Source organism: Protopterus annectens, chromosome 3.part1 (assembly GCF_019279795.1).
Source record: "Protopterus annectens isolate FY-2018-M chromosome 3.part1, PAN1.0, whole genome shotgun sequence".
Lineage (NCBI taxonomy): Eukaryota > Metazoa > Chordata > Ceratodontiformes > Protopteridae > Protopterus > Protopterus annectens.
In genome coordinates this window covers 519778731-519794781 of record NC_056732.1, presented here as the reverse complement: position 1 = coordinate 519794781, position 16051 = coordinate 519778731, and the positions used below count along the sequence as shown (strand labels likewise).

The window sequence follows — 16051 nt, the reverse complement described above, 5'->3', positions numbered from 1 at the left end:
ATTTGAAATGGACAGAATGATAAATCCATTTATATTAGAAGCAAGAGCAATTAGCAGGAGACAGTATTTCAGCAGAGCAAGTAAGATACCTTTACCTATGGAGCTTCTACAGGGTCTGGATAAAGGGGGAGATTCTACTAACCTAGAATAGGAGAGAGTTGATTTTTTTTTTGTTCTGTGAAGTCCAGGTGGAGTTGGAAATTTTGGATGGGGTCAAACCAAATCCCTAGGTATTTGAAAGAACTGAAATTTTCAATAGCATTGATCAAGGCTTTTTTAGAGGCCTGGAGATAGGAGTGAGCATTTGCATAGTGCTAAAAAACATTGTTTTTGTTTTAGAGAATTTTATTAGTAATTGTTTATCACCTACCCATTGAATAAAGGCATGAAAATCAGCCTGAAGTTACAGTTCAAGAAAAGAGAAAGAATGGCTGGAGTGGTAGCAGGACAGGAAGATGGGCTAAGTCAAAAGGAAGTTCATTAATGTAAATATCAAAGAGGAGCAGTGACAGAATAGATCCCTGGGGAAAGCATTCTGCAGAGGGACTGACAGAGAGGCTGATGAATTGAAATTAACTGAGAATAATTGGTTAGATAGTTTTTAAACCAGGGCAGTGTGTCATCACTAATGTCTCCTAAGTAGGATTAGGTGAAGGACTCCTTTTAGAAATTGTTTGACTTCTATACTGGAAAACAGTGGACGGTTTACAGGTATGTAGGCAGTGATAGCAGGCAGGTTTGCCTTAATGGAAGAATAGGTTAGTTCACTTTTTAGTAAATCACACAAGTAAGACAGAATAAGTAGAATCTCCACCTGAAAGGGGTCCTCATTCTTAAGTCACCAGATGGAAAATAATTTCAACTTGGAGATGTAAGATTTTCTAGTTGTTGGTTTTCTTGCCTCCTGGAGCACATCCTTTGAAAATTGGTGGCTGAATGGGATCAATATTCTATCACCCAAAGTGTCAACAGAGAGCCTGTAGGTTAGGCTGCATCACAGACCCCGCTTTTTGTTTTGTAAATCCACTCAGTGAGGCACCTTGTAGTGATGGCCCATTGCTATATGGAGTATAGCGGGGGAACCAATATTGCAAGGGCCTGGGAGTCACTATCAAATTTTTTGGTTTGTCTCTTTGAATCTTTAGGACTACCTTTAGAATTAAGGGGGATTAGGAATAGATGAACTTTCCTCCCAGTGGAAGGATATGGTCCTTTCTGAGGGCTTGAAAACAATGGGTCTTGGAGCAGAACAGCTTCAGCTGATTGTTCTGAGAAGATGCAAACAAGGCTATATGGGATACCCCATTTGTGGACTACATCCAAAAAAATCTCCCTGTTCAGTATTCATTTGTGAGGGTCTTTCATGTATCTGCTTAATAAGCCTTTGAGAACACTGTCTGCTAACAGAAAGTAAATGGCCTATAGGGACAGATACACTTTTATTACATGGTCTCATGCTATGAGAGTTTGCCTGCACAGCTAGTAGGACTTGGTCTTCCCCCGTTTGTTGATGATGTACTACATGAAGTATTGCCTGTGAAAATCCTGAAGGGTGCTAGTTTTCAGAAGTGTGAGAACACCTGAAAGGCTTGGATAAGGGCTTTTATTTCCTTGACAATGATATGTTTCCCTATCTCCTTGGATGATTACCGGCCTTGAACACTTGTGTGACCTGCTCAAGCCAGATCCAATGCATCTATGTAGATGTCCTGGGTGGGAGTGGGTGGGCAGAATAGCAGTACTGCATTGAGTTGGACTTGAAAAAAACAACACTGCAACTCTTCCTTCAGAAAGGGCAACAGGAGGATCAGTAGGTGACAGTGCTGATACCAAATGGACTTCAATTACCACTGGGGATCTTTCTCACATGTGATCTGGCAAGCAGCATCACAGGTACTGTGGCTGCCATGTAACTCAGACTTCTCAGGATTTTTCTTGCTGACACTGAACCCACAGGAATTAGATGGGCAGAAATAGGACTTTCTCCAGAGAGAAAGAAAAGCTGTCATAGGGAGAGTGTTCAGCCTGCAATCCAAGAAGACAAGGTCCTGGAAAAGTATCAGGGAAGATTACTTGATGTTGAGGGTGAAGCCTAGTCTTTGCAAACGCACGACTGTATAACTGAGGTGAAGTAGTATGGTGTCCTTGGATAAGGTTTAGATTATAGGATCATACAGGTAAGGAAATATCTGTATCTCCTGGGTTCTGAAAAAGGCAATGACTAAGACAGAGAGCCTGAGGAATTTCCTGCAGATGGGGATGGATGGGGATGTGTAGGTATACAGGTATAAAACAAATCAGGAGGCTTGCCCCCCTGCAAAAACGTGATATGTCATACAGGAGTCTGATTTATATCACCTCCTATACGGCTATCACGTGATAGTTTCGGTAACAATGTCGACTCAAATGTGTCGATCATTTGGGTCAACATTGTGGCCTGTCGGAATGTTTCTGTTCAGGTTTAAACCATAAAATCCATAGTTAACAATGCCACATAGTAGATAAAATATAAACAGCTCCAAATCATTAAATACATGTCCTAAAAGTGTGAAAATGATAAAAATCTCTGTACGATACAAATTCCTAGGTAGTGAAAAAATACATAAATAGAATGGGATCAAGGATAAAAATATAAATTATATATATATATATATATATATATATATATATATATATATATATATATATATATATATATACATACATATACATACATACATACACACACACACACACACACACACACACACACACACACACACACACACACACACACACACACACACACACACACACACACACACAAAATATAAAATATTTGGGGGTACATTCTTAAAGTCTAGCAGCTCTTAATTTTTAAATGGAGCCAGCGAGATATTTTAAATTAAATTAAATCCGGTGGTCTGTTAGCCTCAGCAATTAATTCCCAGTAGACCTCCCTATATTCTATCTTGGTCTCCCATGGTCCCCTTCTGTCTAGGGTCCAGAGCTATTTCCCTCCAATACAAAAAACAACTAAAACTAGGATTTGCACATTTCAATGCATGTTTATACAATGAATTCTTTATATCCTTATTTTGAACGTCATATACATGTTCATATAGTCTCCTTTTGAGTTTACGTATAATTTTTCCTACATAGAAGGTGTCACAACCCCTGTATTCAACTAAGATGACCAACCCCGGATTTAATGGATTTTAAGATGACTGATTTAGGGTAGCTTTATTTCATTTTATTGAATGATTATTTGATTTTCTTAACTGATTGATTAACTGATGTGGGTTAAACGCAAGGGTTTACAGTGTTATCTGATAAAGTCCTGATGTGTGGACGACGAAAAGGAGGTGAATTTAAGTGCTAATAAAGTGTGTTTTGCTCCTACTTTCTGGTGCCTCTGTTGCCCAGGTATACATCTTTCAAGTGTAGAGATACTAAATGGCTTCTGTAAGGATGACAAGAAGCAGAGTTTGCAAAGAGAGCATTTTGAAAGATGACACTTCCAGAAATGTGTTGAATTGAGATGAAGCTAGTATCAGCCTCCAAGTATCCTCTTTCCTGGGAACTAGGAAAAGTCTTGAATAAAATCCTTTTCCAAGGGCTAGGGGTGGAAAAGGTTCCATTGTTCCCCAGGAGAGAAAATCCTGAATGAGGGAGTATGAGAACCGTTCAGTGAGTAGAGAGGCTATATACAGAATAGAGAGGCCCAAGGAAAGAGGTTGAGAGAGAGGTAGCATTTAGGTTGTCCCAGTAGAGGTACCAGAGTATAGCCAAGTTATTTTTTTAGGTTGTTTGAAATACTTATATTTTTCTAATATTGTAAAAGAGAGTTATGAATTCTGGGTTTGAGAAAGACAGGAGTACAGGGAGTCTCCAGCTGCACTGCTCGATTTATTTACATTTAGCAACATTTTGTCAGTGCAGCGTAGTGATCTTTTTTCGACTGTGGAGTTCGAAAATATTGTTTAGACTTGGGCATTTGTCTAGGTCATATATGAGCATGTGTCATAAGCTGTGAGCAGGTCAAACAGTGCCATAATTACAGTCACTGAAGTTGTTTTAGTGTGAGGCAGTGCTGTGTCATTTAATGATGGCTGGCAGCAAATTTTGTAATTTAATTTTAATTATAGCACCAGTCAAGTAAGGAGATTTGACTGGATTGTAAATCGATGAGTATGGGGGACTGCATATTGGAGAGCAGGGATGGAAATATTTTAGGCAATGCACATCCTAGTCTGCTCTGTTAGGTATGGTTTGGCTTTACAGAGGTCTCAATTTTTGTTGTATTTTCTTTTTACAGCTTGTTTTATGTTGTCACATTTTAGGTTCTCATCAATGAGAACCACTAGTAGCTTGGCATGGGTTACCACTTCTCCCTTGGTATTGCATGATGACAGAACTGAAAAGGAAGTTATTTTGGTTGGATAGTTTAGGGCTGAATAAGATAAGTTTGGATTTTTGGGGGTTTAGGAGGAGCTGTCAGTCAGTTAGCCAAGTCTCAATCTGTGAGAGAGCTTCTTGGATGTATTGTTGTAGTTTAAACATGTTTTTGACAGAGCAGATGATTATGATTATGGAATCATCCGCACATTGGACGATGACTGCTAAATGCAAGTAATTAATGAATATATTAAAAAGTAGTGGACCTCATATAGAGCCTTGAGGGACTCGCGTGGTACTAGGAGAAAGAAGAGATGTTTTGCTACTTTACAGCTTGTCTGTTTGACTGTTAAATCTAATTAGTGAGAGTTTATCAAAGCCCAGAGAAGACATATTGCAGTTTTTAGGAATGACAGTATGTCAAAGGCTTTGGACAACTGAAAGAATATGGAAGACATATGATTATTTTTTTTTGCTTTGATTTGCTGCTATAAATAGAAGTTATGTCCTTACCATAACGTTCCATGTGGAGTGTTTATCTCGCCTTTGTTCTTACACATGGGTTCGGAGCCGATCCTCGGCTCCGAGTCGGCCGCTTGGCAAAGCTCTGCATCGAGAAGAAGCTCGAGACCAACCTGTCTCCCACAATTCCCTCTGCCTTTACCTCAGATCTAGTTTGCAAACAATACCAGATTCCAACGGGAATGAAACATACAACATACATACTAAGGCATAGCTGAAAACAGCAGTAACAGCTGAGAGAATCAGAAGTGGGAGAACCAAACCAGACATCGAAACTGGACGTTCTTCCTGACCTGAGGGTGGGAGGGTGGGAGTGTAAGAACAAAGGCGAGATGAACACTCCACATGGAATGTTATGGTAAGGACATAACTTCTATATGTGGGTGTGTTCAATCTCGCCGTTTGTTCTTACACATGGGTAGCGTCCCTAGCTCCATGACCCTGAGAGACTCAAGGAAGAACGTTCCTGAGCACAGTGGAACCAAAGGTTGCCCTGTCCCTGGAAACCCTATCCACTTTATAATGAGTGATGAACGTATGTGGTTTAGACCAAGTGGCGGCCGCACAAATAGTGTCCAAAGGTAGGTGGGCCGCATGAGCCAGGGATGTAGATATTGATCTAGTAGAATGTCCTTTCGGTTTAACGGGTAAACTCTGCTCAGTAGCAGTATAAACAAAAGTAATACAATCAGATAGCCATTTGGAAAGGGTACGCTTTGTCACTGCCATGCCCTTTTTGCTGTCCGCAAAGGCTATAACGAGTTGATCTGCTTTTCTGTGATCCTTTGTTCTATCCAAGTAGAATCTGAGTTGTCTATGAACATCCAACTTGTGTAACATATATTTCAGCTTATTGGAATGGTTCTTGAAAAATGTGGGGAGCTCAATGGACTGATTAATGTTATTGATTGAACAAACCTTGGGAAGAAAGGACGGGTTGGTGCGAAGGGATACCCTATCAGGGTGAAAGATCAAATATGGGTGTTTAATGGAAAGAGCTTGAAGTTCTGATACTCGTCTGGCTGAAGTGATAGCTACTAGAAAGAGGGTTTTCCATGACAAGAACTTCAAAGAACAGGAAGAGGCTGGTTAAAAGGGTGGTAGCATTAGTTGTGATAACAGGAGGTTCAGATTCCATGGTGCTGTAGGGAACCTGACTGGTGGCCTAATATGAAAAGACCCCTTTAGAAAAGCCTTACAAAGCCTATGAGCCATAATAGGCGCTCCATTTTCTCCTACATGAAAGTTTGAAATAGCAGCCAATTGAACCCTCAAGGTGGCAGGAGAAGCTCCTTGGTGAAATAGTACGGATAGAAACTCTAAGACTTTGTTTAGTGGGGCTATTAAGGGATCCAAATGTTGCGTAGTTGCCCAGCATACAAAACGCTTCCACTTACTAGTGTAAATCTTTGTAGTGGAAGCTTTATGAGAAGCTACTAGAATGTTTTGAACCGCAGGAGAAAGAAGATCAGACCTGGCTAAGAAAGGAAGCGGAGCAGCCAAGCTGCTAGTCTGAGGGACAGGAGCGATGGGTGGGGAGCCCCTGACGAGTGGGTCAATAGATCCGGCTCGGGGTCCAGGATCCAGGGTTCCCGTATTTGGTGTTCTTGAAGAAAGGGAAACCAAATTTGATGAGGCCAGAATGGGGCAATGAGAATTACAGTCCTCTCCAGGTTCTTGGCTTTCTGCAGAAATCTTGGAATCAGAGGTATAGGAGGGAAGGCGTACAGGAGACACGGGGGCCAATCGTGTATCAGAGCATCCCTGGGGACTTCCCCTGGCGGGGGCAATAGGGCGAAGTAGCTTCTGCATTTGGCGTTCATTGGAGACGCAAACAGATCGCAGCAAGGCTGGCCCCATTTGCGGAATATCATGTCCGCAATTGTTTGTTTGAGGGACCACTCGTGAGGTAACAGGATGGCTCTGCTCAACCTGTCCACTATGACGTTGGATAACCCCGGGATGTGCGTTGCTATCAGAAAGCGACCCATGGACTCTGCCCATTGCCAAATTCTCATGGCCTCTCTGCATAACTGGTAAGATTTGGTTCCTCCTTGCTTGTTTATGTACCAGACTACGGACATGTTGTCCGTTTGAACTGCAATGGTCCCTAGAGGTAGAAGGGGAGAAAAGTGTTGCAACGCTAGAAACACTGCCCTCATCTCCGGAACATTGATGTGCAGGTTGTACTCTAGATTGGTCCATTCTCCTTGGACTGTCTGTCCCTGAAAGATGCCCCCCCCCCCCACCCTATCAGGGAAGTGTCTGTGGTCACCGTAGCTGTCGGAGTGGGTAGCACAAACGGTTGGCCGCCGGAGAGATTGCAATTCTGAAGCCACCAAGACAGGTGCGATTTGCAGATGTTTGTGATGTGAATTTCGTGTGTCAACGGTAACTGTTGGTATGACCATTGTGCGAATAGCCGCCATTGAAGAACTCTCATGTGCAGTCTTCCCAAGGGTATCGCAATGAGGGAAGCCGCCATGAGACCCAAAACTTTTAGAACCAGTTTGGCCGGGGATTTCTTGAACAACAGGAGAAGAGATATGTGATTTTGTAGAGAGGCTATTCTTTCTGAGGGAAGCCTTAGAATCAAGCAACGAGTATCCAAATCTGCTCCTATGAATGAGATATGCTGAGATGGCTGTAATGCAGATTTTTCGAAATTTATGGAAATTCCGAGATGAACACAAAGTTCTAGTGTGTAATCCCTGGCCTGAATCAGTCGAAGCTCGGTGGTGGCAGTAAGGAGCCAGTCGTCCAGATACGGAAACACCTGGAATCCTAGGCGTCTCAAGTGAGACGCTACCACTGCCATGCATTTGGTGAAAACCCTGGGGGCTGAGGTTAGACCAAAGGGCAGGGCCCGAAACTGAAAGTGACTGGCTCCCAGCCAGAAGCGCAAGTGATCCCTGGACGCTCTGGCCATTTTGATGTGGTAGTACACGTCCTTGAGATCTACTGAGCACATCCAGTCGTCCTTCTGTAAAAATGGAAGGATCGATTGAAGCATGACCATCCGGAACTTTTCTTTCTTGACGAAGGTATTGAGCTTGCTTAGGTCCAGAATTGGCCTCCAGTCCCCTGTCTTTTTTGGAACTAAAAAGAACCTTGAGTAAGTTCCGAATCCTCTTTGGTCCGCCGGGACTGGTTGGATGACTCTTTTTTTCTAGCAGCTTGGAAATTTCTATAGCTGCAGGATCTCGCAGATGGGGCGGTACATCTGGGAGTCTTTTTTGCGGTAATGGGGGAAATAGAAATGGAATTCTGTAACCTCTGGTAATAATGCTTTTTACCCATTCATCTGAGGTAAGACTTTGCCAGGCCTGAGGGTATAAAGCTAAGCGGCCCCCGACTGCCTCCAGAGCAGGACAGTCGGGCCTCCTCTCAGGAGTGCTGGAAAGGCTTCCCAGGGAGTGTATCCCTGTCACCTTGGTTTTGCGGACCCCCTCTGCCGCCAGGGCGACGTCTTCCACTTCTGCCCCCCCCCCTCTGCCTCTGGAGGGGGCATCACCCTGTGTGCCTGGGAAAGAGCCTTGGGGTTTTCGAAACCACATTTTTCCACCTCGTTGCCCTTTGGGGTACGGTCTGGATGGGGTGGAAAAACGGACTCCGACAGCAGACAGAGTCTTTCCCTCCTGCTCACACCCGGTAAGGGTCTCCTTTACTTTGGGGCCAAAGAGAGTGGCAACATCAAATGGGGCGTTAGTAAAGGAAGACTTGAAGGCTTCCGCAAAGGAACATAAGCGCATCCAGGATTGTCTACGAAGAGCAATCGCTGAAGCCGCAGCCCTACTCGACCCTTCGGCTGCATACGAGATGAGCCTCATGGACGAGTTCACAATTGATGTAAGGGTATTGAGCTGTGCTGTAACTTTTTCCGCGACAGCAGCATCTGTAGTACCCTGGAGGGTATCTCCCAACTCTTTGACTAGATCCCTCTGTAAACATGTAAAATGTGTCAAATAGTTCAGCGATCGCATGGAAAAAGCCGGTGAACTAAAAATGTGCTTCCCATACCTGTCCATAGTCCTAGAATCTCTGTTAGGCGGATGGACAGATGAGGAAGATTCAGACATCTCCTTTTTAGTGGCAGCTGCCACCACCATAGCGTCCACTGGAACTCCCTTTGTGAGATATGCCTTGTCTTGCGGGGCCGTAATATATTTATTAGGCTTTCTAGGGACTGGCTCCACTGTGTCAGGTGTCTCCCGCCCTTGAGCAATCAAATCCATCAACTCATCGAAGGCGGAGTGACCCAGGAGGAAGAAGGGCGAGCACCGAATGCCTTCAGCAAGACTGACTCATCCTCAGAAGGGGGTAGGGCCTGCCAATCACCTCTCTGTTTCAGGATCTCCAGGATGTCAGAAAAGGAGACATCCTCTGAGGGTGATTTTGGGGACCCTTCTGACTCATCCAAGTCAGTGTCCGATGTTAAGGATTCTTGTGGAGAATCCAAGTGTCTCCTCTTACACAATCTTTTCCTCTGAACTTCCTCGGGGGGGGGGCATCCGATGAAGCCTCCGAGAAAGAAGGGGCTCCCTCTGGGAGTGGCTGAGAGACTGGTGCTCGACGCTTTGAAGTAGCAGTGGGTGCAGAGGAGGATAACGGGCCTTTATGGGAAGGAGAGGCTGTCTCTGCTGAAGTGGTTGTCTGAGTCGACAACACCTTCCTCATAAGGTCGAAGGCCCCCGGGTCCCGAGCAGAAGTAGGCGGAGGGATCCCCGAGACGGGGACCGAGGGCATCGACCCCGAGGACGGAGCCGAATCGATCCGTGCCGAGGCACCGAGAGGGAGAGTCGGAACCGAAACATCGGTTCAACTCTCTGTCCCGGAACCAAGGATAGATTGTCGGCTCCGCGATTCCGGTAATGGATCCGTCAGAGTCGAGGTGAATGGTGCCGACCGAGAGAAAGACGGCTCCGGCACCGAGGGCTCCACGATCATCAGATCAGCCTCTCCCGGCTCCGAAGGCTGAATAGGCCTCGGAGGAGGAACAGATGGAGATAAGGGAAGGCCTTCGAGTCTCGACACCAACTGGGAGGAGACTGAGATGAGTTTGGACAAGGCCGTATTCTCCATTAACTTCTGCACCACACGATCTACATCGGAGTCAGAGAGGGGTCTAGAAGAACGCGTTGAAGGAATCGAAGATGGAGCCGATCTCAAAAGCACAGGAGGTGGAAGCTCCATCACCGGTTCCAAGACTCGAGGCTCGGTGACAGACAGAAGTTCGACACTCGGCCCCGAGGTCTATGGAACCGGTGAACGAACTTTAAACGAAGAGCTCGGAGCCGATGACATGGGCTCCGACGTCTTTGACTCCTTCGAGGATTTAGATGCCTGGTCCGATTTATCAAGAGCCTCTTGAAAGGCAGGCTTCAAAAGGCCTCTGCCCATGAGCTTCCTGCGCCTATCTGTCATGACCCTTCCATTGAAAGAATGACAAATGGAACAGTCTTCTTGCAGATGGAGAGGGCCAAGACAGTAGACGCAGGAGCTGTGGTTATCTGTGACAGACATTTTCTGTCCACATTGGCACCGTTTGAACCCTGATTTTGCTTTTTCAGACATTATCAAGTATATAAAACAGTCAAATCCAGTAATGTTATATATATCTAAATATATATACCTACACAGTCCTAACAGACAGTCACAGCCAAAAAAACACTAAGGATGGTACCACAAGTATATAGTGTTTAGGTCAAATCCAGTAGCAAAATCCGAAGTTAGTGGGTGGGGTAGGCCCCGAGGGAAACTAACTAGCTATATATATTAATATATATATGTATAAGGTTAAGAAACCCTCGACTCACGTACACACACACACACACACTAAAGGTCTTAAATTGAAATTAGAAGAATTTTCTAAGTAATCCTAGAAAAAAAGGATATCTTATCTGCCAGTTGGTCTGAGCTCATCGAAAAAGATGCGAACGTTGCAGCGGCAAACTAGATCTGGGGTAAAGGCAGAGGGAATTGTGGGAGACAGGTTGGTCTCGAGCTTCTTCTCGATGCAGAGCTTTGCCAAGCGGCCGACTCGGAGCCGAGGATCGGCTCCGAACCCATGTGTAAGAACAAATGGCGAGATTGAACACTCTCACATCAAAGCTCAGCAGTATAATGGTGGCACTGTGACCCTTATAGAAACCATGCTGTGTAGGGGAAAGTAGTGAGTTTTCAGTAATGTAGAGAACTTGGGATGGTTACAGGATGTAATTGGACAGGTCAGTGGAGTTTCCACCCTTATGTAGGAGACGTATGTAGGAATTTTTCCAAAGAGTGATAACAGACTTTCTTGACAGACCATTTTATTAAGATGGGCAAAGGGTATGCCTTACAACCTTACATTTGACCATCATGTACAGCTATTTTGATGCACTCGGCTGGTACGTTGTCTGGGGCAAGGGTGGTGGGTTTCAAAGTTTTGAATAGTTTTCGGATAGTAAAGATTGGGAATGGCTGAAGTTTGAGAGCTTGAGAATGAGCTGCAGGGTCTGGAGGTTGTTGATGAAGACTGTGGGTTCAACAGAGAGGCAGCAGAATAAGTGCGAGTTAAATTGGATAGCAATGGAGTATCCTGGTTCATTTGTTTTAAGGTTAGGTTGGGATAACAGGGCTGGATGTATGAGTTTGTTGACAGTAGACCAGAAATATCTTACAGTAGTTCTGATCTGCTGTTTGCAATTTTACACACTAGTTTTTTTTTTTTTTTTTTTGGTCACAGTTGGTTTTGGTTTTAGTAATATTGTTAACTATTTTTGTTTGTTGACATCAGTATTTAATTTTTTCCAGGTTTGCCATAGTTTATCCCTATTTTTCATAAGCTGTTTAGTTTCCTTTGTTAGCCAAGAAGATGGGTTTAATTTAATTCATTTGGTCCTTATGGGTACAGCCACATTTAGAATTTTTAGAAATATTGTATTAAATAGTGCTATATATTGTATTAAATAATGCTAATGCTTGATCTATCTTAATTGTGTTTTGCACTCCCCAGTTTATTAAATTTAAGTTTGTAATGAAAGTGTCTTGTTGAAGGTGGCCAGATTGCAGGCAACATTATAGAAATGTTGGTTTGGATTATGCATGTATTTTAACTGCAAGAATGGAGATGGGGAGGGCCCACTGCTTTACCACTGAAAAGGGATGCACACACCTCATTACACAGTATGTGAAGTAACTACGGACAACCAATAACTATCCCCTCAGTATACACCAGACAGCCTTAGTTTGATGGCTCCTGCATTTCTACTCCTTTCCACAGTCAATGGAGAGTGCAAAACCCAGTAGCTAAGGTGCAAATTCCTCTGGACATTGAGGACTCACTTGATGAACAGTCACATCTGGGAATGTTCCATGTGCAGTGAACCAAGTGGTAATGGAATAGCAGGGGAAGGAACAGGGGACTGAAATCAGTAGTGGCTAGTGTTGCCACCTATCTGACATTTTTCTGCATTATGTGAAAATCAGAATGATAATCTGGTAATCCAGAATGCACTATACAGTCTCTGGTATTCTGTTTAGCTGCACAAACAGAATTAAACATCTGTAAATACTCAAGGGGCTATGGATCATCCTAATAATAGAACCAGAAATTAAAAATGGTAATTTTCTCTTTCCCACTGGAATATAAACATATGAATCCTCCTTCTACATGACTGTCATGTAAAAATTGTGCTCTATAAAAGAAAAAGTTTTCAAAGTTACCATCTTAACAAAAAAGTTATAATTATGAACCTATTCAAGTCTAAATTAATTATAATGGGTCTTGATATGTTGCCTTTTTTGTACTAGAGCTGTGTTAGGGAACTTCCTGCCTGCAGACCTATGGCTGGTTCAATCCTCAGAACTCTGTACCTTCCTCCACCAGTCCTGGCAAACTCCATCTCACCCAGATTTCTGGAAGATGGTGGCAAAATACAGATGTCTGTGTGGTGCCATCTTCAGTCGAAGCCCATAAAACACTGATACATTATTATTTTAATTTTAAGGTTGCCATTGTCATGGAAGAAAGGAAATAATGGCTTATGCAGTTTCACAGAGATATACAATACAAAGTACATCATTCAGCTCCAAATTCACTTCAGCAACATTACACTACAGAAAACAATCAAAACATAGGTTTACTGTGATTAGTAGACATAACTGTTCTTAACTAAAACATCTAATCTTGCAAAACATCACACAATCAAAACAGCGACACTTCGAATGTTGCACAAGTCTCCAAATACTCTGCACCCTGATGGGAGGGGCAAGTCCCCACACCCTAGTTTTGATGCATACCAATTCCAAGGCTGCACAAACTTAGAAAAAAAGGGGAAAAGCCTGCTTAAAAAGCTGATGTTCTTATCCAAACACAATCTCAAAAAATGATAAATCTACATGTTAATACACAAAATACCAAACTGTATTAAAACATTAAAAATCACAGTAGTCACTTCTGTTCTTCTAGGGATAACAAATAAAGCATAAACTTAAATCACTTTATCCAATCGCGTGATTAATCATGTGACTTGTTGATATCAATGCTGTAATCCCCTCCTATTTAATAAACGTTAAAATTTTCTGCATCATATACTCGCTATTGGCAAACATTTACCTTGCTGTGATTTAAATGAGGAATTTTAATTTGTGTGTAAACAGGACAAAAGGTGGAAAATTAACATAAACTGTACCTTCCCAATCTTCTCCAAGTTTCAGAAGCCAAAACTAAAGCAAACAGTATGTAACATTGACATTTCTAATGCAGTGAAACGTTAACTAAAGGAACTCCGTGATCTTTTTGTGTTGACATTTTGAAATTTGTTGTACCAGTATGTGACAAACTGTAGCTTTCCCTCAAAATATATCTGCATTGAATGCCATTTGTACATACCAAACTTCCTTGCACTCAGACACTCATTCTTATAAAATTAGTACTCAAAGCAATATTTTAGCAGTGTTCATTTACATGCAAAACAGTCCATGAGCTTCAACACCATTATGGATAAGAAGTACATACATTTCACACAAAGCCTGTGACCACCATTCATTTTAATATGCATGTTACACATAATATGCAGCTTTAGTAAGTGCAGCTTTATAGGTCATTTGGAAAATAAGCAATTTCTATATGTAGCCATATACTTGCCTGTGTGTGTAATGGGACTGTCGTGCACCATAAGATTTTCAGTTCCTGACACTAACATAGAGATATCGGTAGAAGGAACTGACAAGTCCAGTATTTTGCTCACATCGGTAAATTCAGGAAGAGAAGTGTTAGATAAATCAATAAAACCTAGAAAAACAGAAACAATTATTTAAAATCTCAAACAACAAATAGGACTAATACTTTAGTAAAAGATAAATGACTTCCTCTGCATGTTAAGCAGCCATTCTACTATAAAAAAGTAGCCTTGAAAGTCAAAATGTATGCCAAGTTCTAAACCTGTAAGGCTGATTCAGTTTTGCACTAACTCTACTGTTGGACAGATATGTCTCTAAAAGAAATCAGAGCAGCAGCTAGGGAAGCAAACCAGAAAATAATCTATGTATGAGAAAAAAGATGACATTAAACAACACATAATGGGTTGTGCTGAGATAACTACATGGTCTAGGTGGTTGGCCAAACACTCCAAGACAAAAATATTAAACTAGTAAGAAGTGCCATTATCAACGCTGACAGATGTATAGAGAATCACATTCTATTACTTAAAGAATTACTACGTTAAAAATAACAGAAAATAGAGTAGCCTTTAATGATCCATGTATATGTGCATATGTACAAGGGAAGAAAAAAGTCAACGGATTTTTGAATCACACCAAAAAACAAGTACAAATGCTTAGCATTTTCTCCCCCCACTCCTAAACACATGAAATCACTCTCTCTGCAAAACAGCCACATACACATGTGAGCACAAATACATATATATATATATATATATATATATATATATATACACACAGACAGATATACACACACACATATATATATATATATATATATATACACACACATACATATATATATATATATATATATATATATATATATATATATATATATATGTGTGTGTGTGTGTGTGTGTACACACACACGTGTGTCTGTATATGAACCCTTCATTTAGTTGACGGTCATTAATGTCAAAATCTGTTTAGCTTTTACAATTTGGTTGATTATACACATGGTTGATAAGTGTGCGAGACTGCACAGTCCTTGGGATTAGGGAAAATGCCTTTTCCCAGCATTGTGCAATCTCAGAGTTGCAGCCCCCCACCCCCCACATGGGAGGTGTGCAGTGGAGCTTGCCCCCTCCTTAAAACTTTATTTTTAGTGATTTTCTTTGTATGCTGCAAGAGTAGTCCTTGGAGCAAGCTTTGTGATATGTCAACATTTGCTTTGTCGACATTTTTTTTGACATTAGCAATATCGACATTTGGGTATTTTGACGTAATTAAGTATACTATTACACACACACACACACATATATATATATATATATACACACACACACACACACACACATATCACATATACACATATATATATATATATATATATATATATATACATATATATATATATATATATATATATATATATTTTTTTTTTATTTTACATTTGTTAACCGGGGATGTCTGACTGAGCCGCAAAGGCCCTTTTTCAGCTTTCAGCAGAGGCCCGGGGAGAAAAGCTCCACATAGAAAAATTACAGATACATTTAGATATTTAGATGTAAGTATACACACAAATGACAGTATACATGTTTTTACAGTGGTATGCAGCACACCAACAGTTACATTGGAGAGAACAAACAAGAAAATATTAATTTAAAAATAAAGCTAATTAATAGATTTGTGGTGTACAGCTGAAATTTGGAACACAGGTAGAATACATACATAGTACACAGGTACAATACATACATTGCACATCAGCCAGTGTTTGTGAGTAAGAGTGAAAACTATTATCAAGTACTCTAGGTTTAGTATGTGTACCTTATCCGCTTTCACTAGCCTGGGGAGAAATCATGGCACTGCCAACTTTGCTTGAGATGTTGCCTAATGAGGTTTTTAAAGGAGGCTTTGGACAATGCGTTTTGTATGCTAGTGGGGAGAGAGTTCCATTTTTTAACCACTGAACTACTATATAGTGTATCTCCAAAGCTATTGTAGC

General features: G+C 41.8%; 1 protein-coding gene across 1 annotated transcript in view; it reads right to left on the bottom strand.

Annotated features, from left to right (window-relative positions):
* Window positions 1-16051, bottom strand: part of GORASP1 (golgi reassembly stacking protein 1) — a 584558-nt gene that overhangs the window by 57464 nt on the left and 511043 nt on the right. The window contains exon 8 of the mRNA XM_044066947.1: window positions 14030-14176. Coding sequence (XP_043922882.1) covers window positions 14030-14176 — 147 coding nt within the window. The remainder of the gene's footprint in view (window positions 1-14029; window positions 14177-16051) is intronic.